Source organism: Sphaeramia orbicularis, chromosome 2 (assembly GCF_902148855.1).
Source record: "Sphaeramia orbicularis chromosome 2, fSphaOr1.1, whole genome shotgun sequence".
Taxonomy (NCBI): Eukaryota; Metazoa; Chordata; class Actinopteri; order Kurtiformes; family Apogonidae; genus Sphaeramia; species Sphaeramia orbicularis.
In genome coordinates, this window is record NC_043958.1 from 3,794,010 (window position 1) to 3,816,192 (window position 22,183).

General features: G+C 37.3%; 1 protein-coding gene across 1 annotated transcript in view; it reads right to left on the bottom strand.

Annotated features, from left to right (window-relative positions):
• The window catches only part of LOC115431870 (von Willebrand factor D and EGF domain-containing protein), a 74,945-nt gene extending 53,023 nt beyond the window's left edge, over positions 1 to 21,922 (bottom strand). Inside the window, exons 1-5 of the mRNA XM_030152549.1 lie at positions 21,709 to 21,922; positions 10,291 to 10,469; positions 8,857 to 9,085; positions 7,514 to 7,582; positions 5,523 to 5,755 (exon numbers count right to left, since the gene is read on the bottom strand). Of these exons, the coding sequence (XP_030008409.1) occupies positions 5,523 to 5,755; positions 7,514 to 7,582; positions 8,857 to 9,085; positions 10,291 to 10,469; positions 21,709 to 21,805 (807 nt within the window). The 5' untranslated portion in view covers positions 21,806 to 21,922. The remainder of the gene's footprint in view (positions 1 to 5,522; positions 5,756 to 7,513; positions 7,583 to 8,856; positions 9,086 to 10,290; positions 10,470 to 21,708) is intronic.
• Positions 21,923 to 22,183: the final 261 nt, after the last annotated feature.

Below are 22,183 nucleotides of genomic sequence, written 5' to 3' on the forward strand. Positions count from 1 at the left end.
AATCCAGCCTGTGGGATGAATATATGAAATGCAAAAATTACACTCAAGATATTAAACATTTTAGTTCAGGTTCCACATTTGATCTCAAACAGGTCAAACCAATAGAATCGAATCGAATCGAATCAAATCGAATCGAATAGAATAGAATAGAAGGTTGTTACTGTTACAAGAACAATGAAAATCAGTTTAGCAGCTCTGTTTCCTCTGTTTCTCTTTAGCAGCAAACACTTAGAGTGCAAAAAAAGTCTGTATAAAAATAGATATCACACAAACTGTACCCAAAAAAATTGACAATGTACAAAACTACAAGAAATACTCAAATATACAAAAGCCAACTCTGTAATCCAGCCCAATATGATCTTAAATGGGTTACATCAGTAAAATACTATCACAATAATGAGGCTTAAACTGTCACGGGTCGACGGCAAGGGTATATCCCCAAAATCCTCTAAAATCTCCCCCAACCATTTAGAAAAAACACACCACCTGGAGTCAAAATATGACATCATGTAAACTCAAGGTAGTGGCATGAAGAAAGATCATTGTTAGACAATCGGTATGAACTCAATTTGAGATCCATGGACCTGATAGTGGCAGAATAATGGTCAGAGAACCCATTTTCCCCACAAAACTCCACCTAATGAATGAAAATGACACCATATGAACTCTGGATGGTAGACAGAAAATGGACATCTGGAAGACGATCAATATGAACCAAATTTGATCGCAATCGGTCTGTTATTGCTTGATTTACATCCACAAAACAGATTTTCAACTCAAGTGCCCCCATGTGATTGACTTATAATACTCATGGAGAAGCTGAAATTAATAGAGTTCTTCCACAAGGGGTCCCCTATGTTGGTTATCAAGGGAAAAGAAATCCAACCAAATCTGTCAAAGTTATTGTGTTCACACCAAGAGGTCAGAATGGAGTTTCAGGGATATAATTAACAAAATATGTGAATAACCTGAAGAAATATGAACCTGTAATGTCTTAAGAAAAATAAGGGTAAGATATCAATATTCTGCCTGTTATTAAATGCTTTGTGTATTTGTAGATCCACTGTAAGTTGTAATGTACATGTGTAAATGAGAAGCTGCAATATAATATTGTGAAATTACACCTGTTTTAATAAATTTCCATTTGTTCATGTTATCCACATTTTGAAAGGATACTTTGTAGATGTAAACATAAGGTAATTTTACTTTTTGCACTTTAAAACTAGAGAAATGTTTGGAGTTGATATTATTTATATATCATTATTTTCCTAGTCTGACTCACTTCAGATCATATTGGGCTGAATGTGGAACCTGAACTAAAATGAGTTTGTCATCAATTGTAAGAAAACAACTCACCAAACCAATCTGTGGACGCTCAAGAAAGCTTTTGTTGTCAGTTTATACCAAGTGCCAGATTTATGTAATTCCTCTAGACTTTGCTTGTTTCCCCACAGACAGAATTAGGTTTTACGAGTATAAATTAAGTCTGACAAATGTAAGTCTATCAGGATGTTGGCGTATAACTGCTGCAGGTGTTCCTGGTCCGAGCCAAGACGGGATCAACCCACTGAAATGTTAAAGCTAAAATGGAAATGCTCTTTGGCTTTAATTTTTCTTTTAACACTGTTTCTAACTGGTCCAAAAAAGGAGACGACGAAACCTCAAACAATGAGGAATGCCAACAGAGCAAATTGATTGCATCACTTCATGTAAAAGGCTACAGATGTATGAGAAGACAAAACATTTCAGACGGCTGCGGTCCAAGAAACAATGTTCAAACAGTCGGACTTTTGTTTGCACGCTCCAAATGTGATCTCCTCTAAAAAAGATGGCTAGTGATAGTGTTTTTCTCACTCCAACTCTGCTTCAACAGAATAATAAACATCTATTTTGACTTCTAGGCTGGTGCGTTACCTGGTTCAGAGTTGGTTAAACCTTTCAACCTTCTAAGATCTGGTTTGCTTTTCCACAGGCCAAAGAGCTACCGTACAACTGCACTATATGGACAAAAGTATGTGAACATGTTGAATTCAGATGGTTCTTTTCTAACAGGGGTCTGGGATACAAAACAATAATGGCAAATATCATAATATAGTTTTATATTGGGATAAATGTCATTGCATTTGTTAGTTTTGTTGAAATTATCTTTCCTTCCAAAATGCCTCAGAGATGGTTTTTACTTAATTTCTTTGACCTTGATTTTTTGTTTTTTGGGGGAGAAAATGGAGAAAACAAACCTTTAGACAATGGACATCCCAAAAGCTCTCTTAACAGTATTGGTACGACAAATTGCATCTCTATCTACACAGCTTTTACTTTGCAAGTGGAAAATCCTTCCATTCATTCACCTGTAATCCTGTATAAGATGAAATCTGTGCATTAAATTTGAGCAATAATGCAATATTTTTTCAGTATTTATCCAAACATAAATGCACTATTTCTATAGACTTGTTCAGCGATACTGTTAATATTGTGTCTATTCATATTTTATGTATATTTTTATTTTATTCTACTTTTAGTTCTAGTCCTATTTTACTTTTTGTAAAATTTTATATTTTATTTTCTTATTTTACTTTTTAGTTTTTGTACTTTTATATTCGCTCTGTTCTTATTTTCTTACCTATTGGTTATTTATTCATATTGATGCACTGATTAGAGTAGTATTCCTACTTTCACTACACACACAATGACAACAAAGGCTATTGTGATTCTGATTCTAACATTCTAACAGGTTCATCACTCGTGGCATGGTTTCACTAACCCAACATGAAGGTAAAGTACACATCATGAGACAAACTGAACAGCTAAGATGATAAAAAAAAACACCAGAAAGCATCTGAACATGACAAATTGTATGCATATTTCCCTACTGTCCATAAATAGTTGACATTTTGACCAGTATTTCTCCAAACATCTGCAGCCAAACATGACCTGAACAGCCTTAACAACAGCAGTAAAATAAACTCCTCTAACTTTAAGTGGACTAACTGAGCACTTTACCACCACAGATAAAATCTGACTCTGTGGGAAACACAGCACTCCCACTTCCACTGTGTTTGTACACTTCAGTGGGTTAAATTTATGACATACAAGTATCTGAGAGGGTCACTGCATGGCCTTTAGCTAAGAATGTAAGCAGCAATAAAGTGAGTATCTGCCTACTTCCTAGCATAAATTGGCTAATGCTGGCAGAAAATGTGTTGTTCTGTGATTTCACAAGATTCTACAGTTTAATAAATTAACCCTTTAAGTGCCAAAGTGGCAAACAACATGACTGAATGAAACAGACCGTAGCTCCAAACAGAGTTGAAAAATCTTGTTACCACCTCTTACCAATGTGCCCCTTCAATCCTAACACCATTTCAGGGTATGTTTCTATTCAAAGTGAACAAGTAAATCCAGTTAAAAGGCTTGGGCCAGAGCTGGATTAGTGGGTAAGGAAGTAAAGCTCATTTAGTTTTAGTTTTGATAAATAAGGACAGATTTGGCTACTTTGCTGGTTGGATAAAAACATACTAAAACTTCTAATAATGTTTAAGTCCACTTATTTATAAGATGACATAAGATAAGATAAGATAAGATAAGATAAGATAAGATAAGATAAGATAAGATAAGATAAGATAAGATAAGATAACAAAAAACCAAAAACACAAGGAAAACTTCCATGTAAATATGTTCAAAGTTCAATTTTACCAAAAATTACGCAGTCCAAAATGGCCGCCATACTGTGATGTCACAATATGCAAATTAGATGAGCACATTTACTTCCATCATAAACCTTGAGTCATGCCTAATACCCCCCCCACACACACACATCATGTGTATGTGCAACCACAATGTAAATAATATTTAACTTTGATTCTAATTCTATATTAATGTATAATTTTTTATATAAATACCTAATTTCTTATTTTTTTCCTTTGTATATTTCATTTTTCACTCAGTTGCGGTTTTTCTACCTGTCTTTTTCTCTGCACTTGCTTGATGTATGAATGTATAAATAAAGTTATATCTTATCTTATCTGATCTTAACTCATTTACAGCATGTCTTTACCCCTACACGTTCCAAGCTACAGCTTTTTGAAATCTTGATATCAAATTTGAATATTTCTTTAATAAACTCCATTGCCTAAAGGGTTAATCAGTCTTTAATACTGCCTGAAATCCTCTTAGTGTTCGCCAGAATAAAACAATACAAATGTGCTTTATTCTATGTGTGTTGGAGCATCTGTCCACGTGAGAGTAACTTCCTTCAAACTCCCTCTGAATTTGGATGTAGAGGTTTAAATGGAAAGCATGTGAAGTGAAGTAACCTGCATCTGATTTACCAACCCCTCCCCTTCCCCCTCCTATTGGCTCCTCTTCCCTTAAAGGGATATGACTGATTTAACTTTGAACAGTGAAGGTAAATTAGTTGCAGGCTTTTCTAACCTGCACCTCATTCCACATCTTTACCCTCTGCCTTTTCTTAGCAGGACATGACCCATAATGCCTCTCTGCCTGTGCTTTGTGAGGCTGAACTCAGGCCTTGAAGGGTCAGTGTGATCCATGGCTTCTCCAGGGGGGGTCAGGTCAAAAGGTGACACGGTTATGTGTTTCATGTTCAATGGACTCTAACTTTGTACATATATAACCTGTATCAATGTGTGTCCTGTATTTCAGTAGGTATTTGTAACCCATAAAGACCCAGCCTGCCACCAGCGACCACAACCATCTACTGATCTAAAATGTTTAATCACTTCTGAACCACTAAACCTATTAATATATTGAAATAATTGGTGTAAAATACAGTTTGTCATCTTTTCATGGTCATCATATATGACTCATTCGGATGTTCAGAGACTTCGTAGATACTGTGAAAACACTGTTATCTTCTGTAACATTGATTCACCAGTAAAACCCATGGAGTTTAATAAATAACAGTGGATGGAGACACTGGGATTATGTTCAATTAATGATAGATTTTACAGAAAAAGATACTTTTTTCTTCAGTTTTCTCTGTTTTTATATAATTATTTTTGGATTTGCTCTCAGCTTTAATGAACATCTACATGATCAGTGAATTAAATATAAGAAAATACATTATTTTCACTGAAAATGCAAAATACAGAGCATAAAATATTAGTAAATGGTGATAAATCACTTAAGAAAGGTGAAATATAGAGAAAAATTAATTTGGAAATGGACACAAAAGTAGATCTGGGTCTTTATGGGTTAACACATAAATATTTTTATACGTCACAGATATTGAATATGGATGAAAGAGTGGATTGATGCCAAAATAAGCTACAATACATGTGAGGGGCGGGTTTGTTGTGCCTGGCACCACTTGTTAATACAGTTTTTATAATACAACATAGTTATAAACAAACAAATGAGTGCAGAATAGGATACCGAATAGGATAAGGATAAGAGAAACTGATTTTTCTCATAGATGTGCGTGTTATCTTGACCTGACCCAGAGGTCAAACCCTCCACACATTCTCCCCAATAACTTTGAGCATTGGTCTGGCAGGGATTACCGTTTCTCCCAGCCTGAAGTGAACACCGTCCATCTCCACCAGTGAGAAGGGCTTGAGTGTGGATTCCTGCCTGATCTCGGCCTTCATGCTGTGGCCGATGTGTCTGGCCCAAACCACCTGGAAGCCCAGCGGTTGTCTCCATGGCGGTGGGATGAAGGAGCATCGCAGGTGGACGCTGTGGCCAATCAGCTCTGGAGTGATCACTGGTCGGGACGGTAGGGATGGGACAGTGGCTGAAAACACAAAAGTAAAGCTGTGAAGTTAGCTGTGCACCAAACATCAGGTGGGCTGTTTCTATTCTAAAGACGAAGACACACCAACAGCCATCGACTCCTGTCTTCCCAACACAGTCAAAAAAGTGTGAAGAACGCACCAAATCAGCTTGAGTGTACATTCTGAGTTTACGCAAGACATAAAACCGGAAAGTAACGGAACATCTCTCCAAACTCAGAGCTCGTTGTCATCAGTCATTGTCAGCAGAGAGTGTTGAGTAGTCAAGAAGGGTTGTTGTTGTTGTACTCGTTGACCAGATGGCTAGTAATAAGAAAACACTGGCGTTGTCAGCTCTCGGGCGTCTTCTTGTGGAAGAAGAAAGATGTCGCAAGCAAAAACAAATGAGAAATCGCACTATGCTAACAACACTAACAGTGTTCACTTCATGGAATGAATGAAGTCTCTAGGCAACACTGACTGGGACTCATTCAGATACAATACGAGAGGTGAATGGCCTATTATAGAAGACAATAATAGTGTGAAGTACCCTGGCATAGCTGGATTCACAGGCAAACTTTTCATTCACTGATTCACTAGTCAAGGGCTTTCCCTCCACCAATCAGATTGGTCCGACTGAACGACTGGTAGCGGTCAATTAGATATGTTGAATCGGCTGAAAAGCCTGGCGACGGCATTAACGACGGCCAATCACACAGAACACACCAACAAGACTCATGTCACCGACCTCGCCAGACTGACTGACGACATCCGACTGCCGAAAATCTGGTTGGTGTGTCTTCGCCTTAAGAGTGTCCATACGTATGTGGAAGTGTTAACTGGGGTAGGAACACTCTACCCAGGCAAGAAGATAACTGGAAACCAGGTTGTGTGAACAGGTGCCACCAAAGAGTCCAATCCTTCCAATGGGATGAATTTGTGAAATGCAAAAATTACACTGAAAATATTAACAACCAAGGATGTTAAAATTAGTTAGTTCAGGGGCCACGTAGAATAGAATAGAACTTTATTGTCATTGTTACAAGAACAATGAAAATCACTTAGTTTCTCGTGAGCAGCAAATATATGGAGCCAAAACGATGACTTTAATGTTTGACATTGAAAATAAAATTTTGCATTGAAAACACACCCTGAAACTCAAAAAAGAAACGCTGGCATTGAAAATCGTGTATTATAAAAAACTGTAATGGCATCAAAACTGGTATTGGCATTGATAACGTTTTGCTGAAGTTTAAAACACAGACATCAAATGTTATATTATTTCATTTTTATATTTTTTTTGCATTGTGAAGTGTTTTTGAATGAGAATCATATTATTTTTGTTTGATGCCACTGTTTTATCAATGACAGTTTAGAATTTCACTGACGTTTTTCTTTTTTGATCAGTTTTTTTATGCTTACTGTGGTTTTTCAGTTTCAACTTTTTGTCACCTTTTTGACAAGGAGGGGAGGGTTTGAGGGTAAGGACCAGGGGGGGATGAGTTCCATATTATTTGCATGTTGAAAACAGCGACACTCGGCTCAGTCGGCTGGATCCCACTGGATTTACGAGACTCTCGAGTCTAAGAGCTATCTCAAAATGTCATCTACAAGTTCACCTGGAGCTCCCAAACCACAACTAAGTCTGGAAGGATTTGAGTTTGTTTTGAAAAGATTGTTTCACCCGTCATCCCTCACTCTTATCCCGCTCCACCCTCTTGTCCAGATATGAGATCTGGATGAGATCTGAAATTATAAGCCATTATTTGAGATCCTCTTACCCGTACATCGACCGTCGACTTCCACCTCTCCTGGTGGGCATAGCCTGGTGGGACCCAAATCTGGAGCAACTGAAACAGGAAACTGATCAGATATCTACAATATTATGTAAAAGACAATATCTACTAATCCAGCCTCGTGCTTATACTTACTTTAACCCATAAATAAATAATTGGTGTAAAATGCAGTTTATCATCTTTTCATGGTCATCAGATATGACCCGTTTGGACGTTCAGAGGCTTCGTAGTTACTGTGGAAACACCGTCATCTTCTACAACACTGATTCACCAGTAAAACCCATGGAGTTGGATCAATGACAGTGGATGGACACACTTGTTCTTATGCTTAGTTAAAAATATCTTTGCTGAAAAAGTCACTTTTTCTTCAGTTTTCCAAGTTTTCATATAATAACATAGGAATTTACTTTGAGTTTTCATGAACATGTACATGATCTGTGAATTAGATATAGGAAAAAACATGATTTACACCGAAAAATGCTAAATACAGAGGATAATATTAAAATAAATGGTGATAAATCTCTTAATAGAGGTTAAATAGAGAGAAAAATACATTTGGGAACTGACACAAAAGTAGCACTGGGTCTTTATGGGTTAAAACCAACTGAAGTTTAACACAGAACAAAAGTGTGTGAATGACATTTGACTTAATGGAAACACACACTACATGAACAAAAGTATGTGGACATGTTGAATTCAGGTGTTTCTTTTCTAACAGGGGTCTGGGATACAAAACTATAATGACAAATGTTATAATATAGTTTTATATTTAGGATAAATATCATTGCATTGGTTAGTTTGGTTTAAATTATTATCTTTGCCTCCAAAATGCCTCAAAATCTCCCTTTAAACTTTAAGGAGACGTTGATATTTATAAAATATATGGACAAAAATTTTGGGACACATCATGTGTACAGCTGTCAGATGTTCATGATGATTTGAGATAAAAACATCAATATTTCCTTAAAGTTTAATGGGAGATGTGAAGACAGTAGCTGGTTAGTTGTGGTAGAAAATTATTGTTTACAGTCAGAGCATGAAAAATATTTTGGAAATTTAGAGGAAGAACATTTAAAATCATGGTCATGGATTAAAAAAAAAAAAAAAAAATCAATTTTAAAAGAAATTAATGCTCTGAGGCATTTTGGAAGCAAAGATAACAATTTAAACCAGACTAACCAATGCAATGATATTTATCCCAATATAAAACTATATTATGACATGTGTTATTTTTGTTACTTATCTCAGAACCCTGTTAGAAAAGAAACACCTGACTTCAATGTGTCCACATACTTTTGTCCATACAGTGTTAACCAAATGAAGCCTACCTTTCGCGCAGTATCCCATGCACCCCTGCGTGGGCTGTAGGTAGTAGAGCAGGAAGTCACCACAGTTGCGTACTGTGACGGGGATGCGGAACAGGCAGCAGTCCTTGGCGCTGCCGTGGAAGAACTGCCAGGTGGCGCAGGCCGACAGCTGGCGGACCTCGCCAGGTCCCGGGAGGGAGGTGTCTCTCAGGGACAGCCACACCGGCGCCTGGGTCCCACAACGGTTCATCTGCAGGGAGGTCGGGAACAGAAACAGTCATTATCACAGCAAGGGGGTTATTATGCCCTTTACCTGGACTGGAGGTGCTTATTACACAATCAGCCTGGATCTGTAACAGTGAGGCTGAGATGTGTGATATAATGACCATCAAACAGTGGCGAGGCAGGATGTTTAAGACACAAACAAGGCAGATTCTTCCTCAAAGGATGTGAATACTGCAGGTTTTTAACCCATAAAGACCCAAATATCCACCACTGACCAAAAGCATCTACTGATCTGAACTGTTTAACGCCTGGTGATCCACTAATCCTATAAACACATGTAAATAACTGGTGTAAAATACAGTTTGTCGTCTTTTCATGGTCATCAGATATGACCCTTTTGGACATTCAGAAGCGCCATAGTTACTGTGGAAACACCGTCATCTTCTACAGCATTGATTCACCAGTCAAACCCATGGAGTTAGAACAATGACAGTGGATGGACACACTAAAAAAGTCACTTTTTCTGCTGTTTTCTCTGTTTTGATATAATAACTTTAAATTTATGAAATGATCAGTAAATTAAATACAGGAAAATACCCGATTTTCTCTGGAGAATGCAAAATACAGTGGATAATGTTACAAAAACTGGTAACAAACTCACTTTAAAGGTTAAATGTAAACAACCATTAATGAGATAGTGACACTAAAATAGTTCTAGGTCTTTAAGGGTTAAAATTGTACTTTAGTAGACTCTTTCTTTTATTTAGGTTGAATGAATAAAATCTGACATTGGATTTATACATACAATTTACACATAAACTCACACATACAATTCTAAAAAAAACAACAAATCATCTGCTACAGCACTGATTCACCAATAAAACCCATGGAGTTTGATAAATGATAGTGGATGGACACACTTGTTTTATATTTTATGTCACTTTTTCTTACATTTTCTCTGTTCTGATATAACAACCTTTGAATTTACTCTGAGCTTTATGAACATCTACATGATCAGTGAATTAAATATAGGAAAATATCTGATTTACACTGGAAAAAATGCAAAATAATGTGGATAATATTATAACAAATGGTGATAAATCACTGCACAAAGGTTAAAAAGGGGGGGAAAATTTATTCAGGAAACCTCTAAAAGTAGCACTGGGTATTTATGGGTTAAAATTCTTTTTTTTTTTTTTTTTTTTTTAATGTTTTATTTTTATATCTTACTTCAACACAGGTGGTCGGCATCTCGGCTGGCTTGTTGTTGATCTTGAATCTGTACCAGCCCGGTGACAGTGAGTGGTCACAGATGAGATCCTGGATCGCTGTGTTCTGGATCTCCGTGGAGTCGAAGTCAACGCTGCGGTAGGGATTACGTAAAGTCCGATGTCCTCCCGGGAAACACTCTGGAGCAGAAGGGAGGACAACATGGACAACATTAGTCCAACACTCAACTCCAAACTCTAATCTGTTCCTGTAAAGCAGGGGGTCAACATACGACCCGTGGGCCAAAACTGGCCCACGAAAGGGTCCAATCCAGCCCCTGGGATGAATTTATGAAATGCAAAAATTACACTGAACATATTACAATCAAGAATGGTAAAATCATTTTAGTTCACATCTCAAGTGAGTCAAACCAGTAAAATCCTATCATAACAACCTATACATAATGACAACCACACATTTTTCTCTTTTAGAGTAAAAAAAGTAAAATTACATGGAAGAGTTTACATTTAGCTACAAACTATCCTATCACAAAAAGAGTGAATAACATGAACCTCAAACTTCTTAAGAAAAATAAGTACAATTTTAACAATATTACACGTTTTCCATGTTTTCAATTGAAACAAGTAAAAAGATATTATGAAAATGCAAACGTCTACAAACTTCCCTTTTACAAAATGTGAAAAACGTGAACAAATAACCTGAACAAATACGAACAACCTGAAATGTCTTAATAGAGATAAGTGTAATTTGACCAATATTCTGCCTGTTACTAAATGTTTTGTGTATTTGTAGATGCACTGTGATCTGTAAGTTGTAATGCACATGTGTAAATAATAAATTGAGGCTGAATATTGTTAAAATCTAACTTATTTTTCTTTTAAAAATTTTATGTTTGTGTTATTCTCATTTTTTTAAAGGACATTTTGTAAATGTAAACATGTTCATAATGTAATGTTAAATATTTTCCCTCTAAAACACAAAGAAAAGTTTGAAGTTGTCGTTATATTTAGGTTATTATGTTATTATTTTACTGGTCTGATTCACTTTAGATTGTATAGGAATGCATGTGGCGCCTGAACTAAAATGAGTTTGACACCCCTGCTGTAAAGACACTAATAGTTTTTCTTTTTTTTCATATATACTCACTGAATCTCCCCTCCTAATTTACCTCCAACCTCTCATTTCCACATCAGTCTATTTAATCTGGAGGAAATTAAAACTTAAGTATCTAAGGCCATGATCTGACAGTCAGATTTAACCTGGAAATGTCTTCATCTTTGACCAGAAAGAGAAAACAAACCAGTGGATCTCACACTGTCGTGGGAAACGGCAGATATGAGGTTGACATCCTTGGTTTTCTCTTTCTCAGAGCATCCTTCAATTTAACTCAAGTGTTAAATTTCAGGTTTGAGAATAGTAGTTTTACAAAATAAAATAGCAGTTTTAAGGGGTATTGTCACCCCTCTTGTCGACAGAATTTGTCCAGTTTTCATGTCATCATCATATGACTGAAGTGTGTTCCTACTGTACAGTGATACTTTATGTATTTGTATTTGCATTGTATGGATTGTGTTTAATTTAACTCTATCAGCTAATGTGAAAGTAACTGATAATGTGAACTTAAATTCACACTATATATTATGTATAGACCTAAATCCAATTCAAACAGACTGGATAAAGTTAAATAGACTAGTGACTGGAGGTATTAAATGATAGGGTAAAACTGCAAAGAAAATAGCCTTTTAAATAAAACCACCACTGCTGAATGCAATTATGTCTTAAAAACATGTGCCTTACATATGTGGTTTTCCACATTTTTTTTTCTTCTAGTTGCAGTTGTTGACAAGTAGTTTTAGGAAAAAAAATGTCCATAAGACACACAAACAAACTGTCTAATTTTGAGATTTAACAGCAAACTTATTAGACATGGTCTCACCACAAAGATGCAAAACCGCTCCATTTAGTAACAGTTTAAAATCTAGAAGCTGAATCAGTTTGTTACTGAAGTGAAAACTTAATTACTTAGATTTAAGGCACTGGAAACGACTATAAGCTAAAACTAAGCAGAATTTGAGTGCACTTATACTATCATTTGGACTCGCTAAGCTAATGCTAACTACTGACAAGTTGTTGACAATTTTAGCAATGTGGTCGACCACATTGCTAACCGGGCAGTTTCACATTAATATCAACACATGTGGCTGTGTCTGATAATGTTAATGCCTACTCCATACTATGTATAAAGCAACACTGATAGACCACAGGCTGTAATATCAAGTTTGTGCAACACTATGGCTAATTCATCTATGCTAACAGGCAACCGATGCTAACTTACAGAACAGGTAAAATGGTAGCTAACCCGCGTTTAACATTTGCGTCACAAAATCATTTTACTGGCTTGTTAGTATAACTTACCAACTCCAACCTCAGTCGACTTGTCTGAGAGGAAAAATATATACGTTACTCAACACACAGAAGCTCTGAAAGTTCGTTTTAACAGGTGAACGTATTTGAGTGAACTTGTTAAGCTAAGCTAAGCTAATTAGCTACACTGAAAACTAGCAAAGTTTTTTCACTTAGCTTCTAAACCAGGGATGTCAAAGTCATTTTATTACATGGGTCAAATTCAGTCTAATATGATCTAAAGTGGGTCAGACCAGTAAACTAGTAACACAATAGCCTATAAATAATAACTACAAGCTTTTATCAATTTTAGCAATATCATGCCTCAGCTTCTCATTTACATCTGCTTGTAATGCATGTGATCACAGTGGATCTACAAATACACAACACATTTAGTAACAGGCAGAATATTGTTCAAATTTTACTTTTTTTTTCTTAAAACATTTCAGGTTGTTCACCTTCACATTTTTCTTCCTGTTATAGTGCCAAAAACTAAAATTACAGTAACAATTTTTTATTTATTTATTTATTTTTTTTTTTTATCTACAAACTATCCTTTCACAAAAAATATGAATAACCTGAACAACATGACATTTGTATTAAAATAAAAAAAAAATAAAAAGCAATTTTAACATTATTATCCCTCTTCTATTTGTTTTAGAGTAGAAAAGTTAAAATTACATTATGAAAATGTTAACATCTACACACTATCATTTAAAACAATGTGAATGACATGAAAATCCGTGAACATGAAAAATAAAACCAAGTACAATTGTACAAATAATAATATGACTTGGTTTACTTACAGCTTACAGATCACAGTGGATCTACAAATACATAAAACATTTAGTAAAAGGCCAGACTGAGCACAGTCAAAGGCGTTGTATGTCACACCAGTTCTTATGGCATTTGGTGTGCTATACCCATGCATTTTAGACCTTTCACGTCTTATTCAACACCATTTGATCACGTGCCAATTTAGGCCAAGATCTCCGGTTCACGTAACAATAAACTCTAACCCAAACCCTAAGTGTGTGGTATTTGACACATTGATTCACAGCGTGAACATAAATGAGGAAAGCGTATAATGTGTGCAGATAACACGGCAATTAAAAGTGGTCTGTATATTTACATGAGTCATCATGTTGCAGTTATTTCTCTTAAGAAATTTCAGGTTGTTCATATTTGTTCATGTTATTTGTTCACATTTTTCATATTTTTTAAAAGGATAGTTTGTAGATGTTCACATTTTCATAATGTAATTTTACTTTTTTCACTTTAAAATATAGAAATGGTGTAATATGTTTAAAATTGTGCTTATTTTTCTGAAGAAATTTCAGGTTATTCTCATTTTTTGCCAAAGGGATGGAATCAGTACTTCTATTTTCAGTCTGCTTTTACATAAGTATCCTTTACTTCTATGGGAGGAATTCAAGTGTGGACTCCTGACACCTATATTGAAGTGTCAGTGGTTCTAAAGGATCATTCCCCCCCAGAGGTTATCTCAATTACTAAGAATAACATACATTCCTGTGAACCTCTCGCCTCTGTAAACTCGCCCCGGGAAGGGATGCTAAAGCCAATGGCGCATGACAGGCCTCTGAACACAGTCTGCAGCTGGAGGCAGACACAACCGGGGAAATAATTTAAGCAGAACATGTGGTTTTCCACACCAACACGCTCTCAAAAGCTCTACATCAGTGATGCAAAATGGGTCAAAGTTGTCAACGGAGGCCAGAACAAAAGGGAAATGGGCTGTTCTTTCACCTCAAAAAACCTGTTTCTTTCTGCAGTCTTGACTTTTTACTGTGACTGAGTAAAACAAACACTGGCGGTATTTACAGTCAAAGCCTTGAATGGACAGGGCTGAGTTACTAGAAGCCTAAACAAGGTCTTACATGCTGATCTTCATGTTGACAGCCCCTTGAAAGCAAAAGCTTCTGTTTACACAGTGTCGGCTTTGCGTGTACACCTTGTCTGGAAGCTCCGCTGACAACCCGAGAGGTCACAGGTTGTCCAAATATTCAGGTTTTCTAGGGATGAGAGACAATCGCTGAAACTTTGTCGGCCAGCTAAACTGCTCCAATTGGCAGCTTAATGAGTTTACAGAGCCGGAGGGGGGGCTGTGAGCTAATGAAGCGGCCCCTGGGTGAAGGGGATCCCACTGAGAGGGAGGCGCTTTTCAGCCCAGATGCGCAGGGACTCTGTGGGGAATACTTGTGTTTCTCAGGAAAAGGAGATTAGTTTGGTAGAGCGTGGTGTTAACACAACTGAGGTTACAGGTCCTTTTCCAAGACCCCGTCAGTCACTGCACAACACAAAAAAAACAAGGCAAAACCAGAACCAAGACCAGCTACAAAACCAGAACTAAGACCAGCTACAAAACCAGAACCAAGACCAGCCACAAAACCAGAACTAAGACCAGCTACAAAACCAGAACCAAGACCAGCCACAAAACCAGGACCAAGACCAGCTACAGGAGAGCCAAAACCACCAGACAACTGACGTATCATGTATCAGTAATTACAGCAATTATGGACAACTCTAAAACACTGGTGTAACAGCAGTGGATAAACATTGTAGGTTTTACGAGTAGAAAAGGTCACATGATCATTTTAAATGCAAAATAATAATAATAATAATAATAATAGTTGTATAAAAAAAAAGATGTATATAGATCAGTGGTGGGGGCATCACCCCCAGACAGTCCATCCATCCATCCGTCCGTCCATCTGTCCATCCATCCATCTGTCCATCCATCCATCCATCCATCTGTCCATCCATCCATCCGTCCGTCCATCCATCCATCCATCCATCCATCCATCCATCCATCCATCCATCCATCCATCCATCTGTCCATCCACCCATCCGTCCATCCATCCATCCGTCCGTCCATCCATCCATCCATCCATCCATCCATCCATCCGTCCATCCATCCATCTGTCCATCCATCCATCCATCCGTCTGTCCATCCATCCGTCCATCCATCTATCAATCCACCTGTCCATCCGTCCACCCACCCACCCACCCATCCATCTGTTGGTCTGTCCGTCCATCCATCCATCCATCCATCCATCCACCCGTCCACCCACCCACCCACCCATCCATCCATCCGTCGGTCTGTCCGTCCATCCATCCATCCATCCATCCATCCATCCATCCATTCAAAGCTGCAGAAAATTGAAATACTCATATGAAGTATAAGTGAACTACCTTCCACCAGTGTTTGAGTCTGATGTTTGTGTCACCTTTGCAGAGCAGATTGAAGTACCTTTGAGCCTTGGTTATTGATGGTTTCATTTACGGGTCAGCAGGGTTATGACCTTTTATCTCTCAGCAGGTTAACTCAATGCTGTTTAACATCTTTCATCCAATCCTTGCATGTCTCCATGAGTTTACAAGCCTTGTGGTAGACTTTGTTTTGGCTCCGAAATGCCTGGGATTGTGTTACGGGGTTCTGTAAAGACCCACACCATTTAGTTTACGATGGGCTGCCTTAAAGTTTACGACTGCGTGCTTTGATCTGTCGTTAAACACCCCGGAGATATAAGCGAGATGGACCGCAAAGGTGAGGGGAGGCTGCTGGACTGAGCCACACTGCAGATGCATGTTTCAGTCCAGTAACAACAGCTACTGCACTTCAGTTTCCCAGTTCTGCTCACATCTGCTAATGCCAGAGGGATTCTTTATCACTGCTGATGCTTTGGTTTGGTCATTTTATCATTGGCATGTCAACTGTACCAAAACAACTGCAACAAGTGGTCTCAGCACAGACAAAACAACCAATTTATGGTGGGAACACGACCAGACTACACTATGAGTATGAACCGAGTCAACAGGTGCAAGAAGCCAGTTGGTGCAAACATTCTGAAAAGCTTCTTATTTTCAGTCATTTTTAGAAATAACAAAAAATAAGAAGCTGTAACATGGACACAGAATGCTCTAGACCAGTGTTTCTCAACCTTTTCTGAACAAAGACCCACTAACGCAGTGTTTTCAACCTTGGGGTCAGGACCCCACATGGGGTCGCCTGGAATTCAAATAGGGTCTCCTGAAATTTCTAGTAATTGATAAAAATGAAAATATAAACTTAGTATTAAAAAATATATGGTGAGTTGACAGAGACAAACACAATCCATCAAAGACAAACTGAAGCTGAAACTGAAGCACTGTGGTTCTGTTTATCTGTCAAATGTTCATTGGGGTCGGTTTCAGATGCTGCAGCTCTTTCATAATTCATAGTTTGAGTTCTTGTTTGTTCAGTATTAATTGTCAGCCTTGTAAATAAAAGCTGGACTGACTGTACATATCCTGACCAAGGAAAATAAAATTCTCACTTTGTGCAGTAATCTACACCTGGCTTTACTGCCTCTGTCCATAATAATATACTTTATATAGACAAAATGTCATCTAAAATTAACATTTATTTGCAACATAGTAGAGCAAACTATTACATGATCAAAAACAAATAAATTTTAGCAAAAAAAAAAAAAGTCTCCGTTTTGAATGTCTGGTGTCGCCAGAAATTTGTGATGTTAAAATGGGGTCACGAGCCAAAAAACTTTGGGAAACCCTGCACTAACGGCATCATGAGCCTCCTGCCGACCCCCCATCCCCCAAAAAAGTTGGGACGGAGCAGGGGTTATTCTAAAAGTTAAGTGAAAAACTTGTATGTGGAGGACATGGTGGGTTATGTAGCTGTGTACATAAAGCCCCCCTCTAGGGCTGTAACAATTACTGGTATAACAATAAACCATGGTAAAATTCCCAACTGTTAGTATTACTGTTTCAAATTCTAATTATCGTGTGCAGTTTGCAAAGCTTGGCCTCTGAAAACATGGTGGTAGACACCTGCTCGGACAGCACTCTTTTAATGTTTTAATATTTCTGCCAAGAGAAAGTACACTGTGTGTGTTATTTTATTTTTTTGTTTAGAATAAAATTTGGTTATATTACTTCAGTTTGCGTGTAAGTACTTTTTGAACATTTTGAGCCATGATAATAATGATAACGGTGATATTTTTTGGTCACAATAACTGTGATATGAAAGTTTCATATCATTACATCTCTACCAACAGACGACAACAGACGACGACAGACAACAGACGACGACAAACAACAGATGACGACAGACGATGACAGACAACGACAGACAACAGACGACGATGACATACGACGACAGACAACAGACGACGACAGATGAGAGACGACAGATGACATACGACGACAGACAACAGATGACGACAGATGAGAGACGACAGACGACCGATGACAGACGACGACAGATGAGAGACGACAGACGACAGATGACAGACGACGACAGACAACAGACGACGACAGACAACTGACGACGACAGACAACAGATGATGACAACGGACACCACATGACGACAATAGCTTATGGCCTGTCGGCTGGTAAGCTAAAAATGAGCAACAAATAAGAGAAAATCCCCCAAAATGAAGACTTGGTGCCAAAAAGAAAAGCACCCTCAGTTATCTGGAATTATTTCGGCTACAAGAAGGAGGATACTGAAACACGTGTCCTGTGTCAACAGTGCCTTCCACATGTCGCCACAACGAGAGGAAACACAACTAATTTGTTTGAGCATTTACATCGGCACCACACAACTATTATATCTTTCCTGTGTAGTTTTCCATATTGCAATATAAAATGCAGGGTTAAAAAAAAATCGCAATGTCCGTTTTTTCTAATATCATGCAGCCGTAAACTATACAAATTGAAAAAATACAGATAAAATCAGTGAAAAAAAACAACAATAAAACTGAAAATCAACAAAAACGTGGCAAAACACACTAGTCGAATACTCCAAAGCAGCACTATCACTAATATATACAATTATTTACAGGAATTCACAGGAAAAACACTGCTAAAACCCAGATAAAACTCTGCTAAAAGTAATAAAAAAAATCTAAAAAATATATATATATAAATTAAGCTCAGATTCTCAGCTTTCAGATGCCATTTGAATTCTGTCAGTGGTGCACTTAATATGGTAATATAAAGGAGGGTCTACGCCAAACTGTGTCACTGGAGACACAATGATCCTAAAAGGGTTAAACCCATCTTTTAGTTTTATGAATCTCTGTGATGGACTCAGTGGGTGGTTACAAGTTTTATTTCCAGTCGCCTTTTAGAACCCCTTAAAGTGCCCTTAATTCGTTTGACCTCTTTTAATGGTTTGTTTTGTTGTTCTCCAGATTTGTGACCCCTGTCCATGAGTTGTTTTTTTGTTTTGGGGGAAACATAATGCTGTTCTTTATTTCTACTAATGCTTTGTTTTTGTTTTGTTTTGTTTTGTTTTTTTTTTTTATTCTGGAGGCATTTGAGGTCCAGTGAATCCTCAACAGCTCTATTAAGTAATTTACTGCATTACATGGAACAGCATGTAATGAGTCACCGCTGCTCATTTTCATAATCTTGTTTCAATTATCCTTGTGTTTTTAAGATGACTTCTTTGTGATTCTGTTTACTCCACTAGGATTTTACAACATGTTCTCCACTTGTTGTCAAGCAGACCAACAGCACTTGGTTATAAACTGATGTAACGTACGAAGAAAAACAGCATCTCGTCTGTAATGATAAAAACCTGTGATGAGATCAGGTTTCTTCTACTGAAGTGGAATCTCTCTGGGCGTCTCTGTCGTGTCCTCTGGTCTGGAGTCCTCTAGTCTATGAGGGTCCATCTATAACCTGTGGACCTGATGACTGATGGGAATGCAGCCTCACAAGCCCAGTCGCTAACCTCTGCACAGTCTGACGTTCAGATCCCAAACAGACCTGTTTCTACACTTTTCTGTTCCTAATATGAGGCTGGAGGCTGTTCTCTGTTATGGATGCACTTCAGACTATGGTTCACACTGCAGGGAAAAGTGACCCAAATACAACTTTTTTTTTTTTTTTTTTTTTTTTACCCATATGTAAAAATTTTTACCCAATTTTTAAAACTAAAATTCGTTATTCATTACAATTTTTTAACCTAAGAATAAAAAGGAACTAGAAAAGCACTCAGAGATCCACCATGGCAGATCAGCGCCCCCCCCTCCATCACCACCAAAAATTTATCATTTGTTCCTCGTGCCAGTATCAACATTTCCTGAAAATTTCATCAAAATCTGTCCATAACATTTTGAGTTATCTTGCTAACAGACAGACAGACAAACCCCGATGAAAACATTACCTCCACCGTTACACTTGGCGGAGGTAATTAAGTAAAATAATAGGAGCTGTGTCGTATTTGTTCAGTACAGTACTACAGTTCAGCAGAGTACTGTCATATGACATAGAACCCAATGAAAAAAATCTAATATTTTCTTAAAACGTTCAAATAACACAAGCAGCACCACACCCAAAAAAACAGGTTCAATGTAAGAATAAATAAGGAGTAAAAAAGGAAGTAAAATAATATGATAATCATGCATGTCTTATTTTATAGGATATGGAACGTAATGAACCAAATGGGCGGTGGGGGGGGGGGGTCCAACGTCCAATGTTAGTAACATCAAACTCACCAATAAAAAGGGACCGGATTTGATCAGTGTTTGACAATAACTGCATAAAAACCATCAAAGATTCTGTGTAGTTTCATGTTGACTGGTAACTAGGACCAACTTTTCCAAAAAATACATGAAATAATAAAAAAGCACTGAAATCTAATAATATGAGCTGTGTCTTTGTTTAAATGACATGAAGCCTAATGGAAAAATTCTGATATTGTTAAAATAACACAAGCAACATCAAACTCACCTATAAAAAAATATCTTCTTTGTTCAGTGTTAATTAGTCTTTGACAATTATTGTCTGAAAACCATCAAATAATCCATGTAACTTGATGCTGACAGGTAACTAGGACCAACTTTTCCCAGAAATGACACATTTTCATAAAAAGTTAAAATAATACAAGCCAACCCCACTAAAAACGGATGTAATTTGTCCAGTTTTTTCTGTTTCTGGGTAATAATTGCACAAAAACCATCAAATATTCTATGTACTTGGATGCTGACTGGTAACTAGGACCAGCTTTTCCCAGAAATACATGAGATCTTATAAAACAAAACAAAACAAAACTGAAATCTAATAATATGTGCTGTGTCTTATTTTATTTGACATTGAACCTAGTGAAAGAATTATTATATACACATATATACAATATTTTCATAAAAAGTTAAAATAACCCAAGTAACATCAAACTCACTTATAAAAATGTATCTTATCTGTTCAGTGTTTGATGATGATTGTACAAAAACCATCAAATATTTCATGTAACTTGATGCTGACAGGTAACTAGGACCAACTTTTCCCAGAAATGACACATTTTCATAAAAAGTTAAAATAACGCACATCAACCCCATTAAAAACAGACGTAATATGTCCAGTTTTTTGTTTTTTTTTGTTTTTGTTTTTTTTTTCTGGGTAATAATTGCACAAAAACCATCAAATATTTCATGTAACTGGATGCTGACAGGTAACTAGGACCAACTTTTCCCAGAAATGACACATTTTCATAAAAAGTTAAAATAACGCACATCAACCCCATTAAAAACAGACGTAATATGTCCAGTTTTTTGTTTTTTTTTGTTTTTGTTTTTTTTTTTTCTGGGTAATAATTGCACAAAAACCATCAAATATTTCATGTAACTGGATGCTGACAGGTAACTAGGACCAACTTTTCCCAGAAATGACACATTTTCATAAAAAGTTAAAATAACACAAGCCAACCCCATTAAAAACAGATGTAATATGTCCAGTTTTTTTCTGTTTCTGTGTAAAAATTATACAAAAACCATCAAATATTCCATGTAACTAGATGCTGACAGGTAACTAGGACCAACTTTTCCCAGAAATCCTCATCATAATGACATTTTTATGGGACATGGATCTTATAAAATCTTAAAATTACGAGAAAAATTGTCTATTTTTTTTTTTTTTAACTTAAGTAAATAATTTGCACTTCCGTAGCTTTCCAATGACACAGACCAGTGTTTCCATCCACCTACCACGTTGTGCCAATGCTCCAAACTGCACAGCGCACAGCAACGCGATGCGTAAAAATCCACCGAACAGGCGCACGGATCCAAATGCGCAAAAGTCCATGGCTGCGGCTCCGAGTTGAGGACAGATGCTAGTCTGAGTCGTCTGGTTCCATTGAAAGAAAGAAAAAAAAGAGTTTGGAAGTGTCGCAAAGTGTACTTAACTGCTCGCTCTTTCCTGGTAATGGGAGTTAGGAGGCTTCAGTGTGCGCTCCGCTCTTTGGAAACAGCCGCTTTCCTCTGCGGAGAGCGCAAATGACAAAGACCAGAGCGGAGAGAGAGAGAGGGGAAGGTCTGGGGGGAGAGAGGGAGGGGACGCAGATGAGGGAAGCAGTGTGTCCTGTAGGTGGGTCCTCTGTGATCAGATGAACATCACCACAACATGGATGGAACTCAGTAAACCCTGTGTCATCAGTGCGGTCCCCTCACAGTCTCCTTTGTC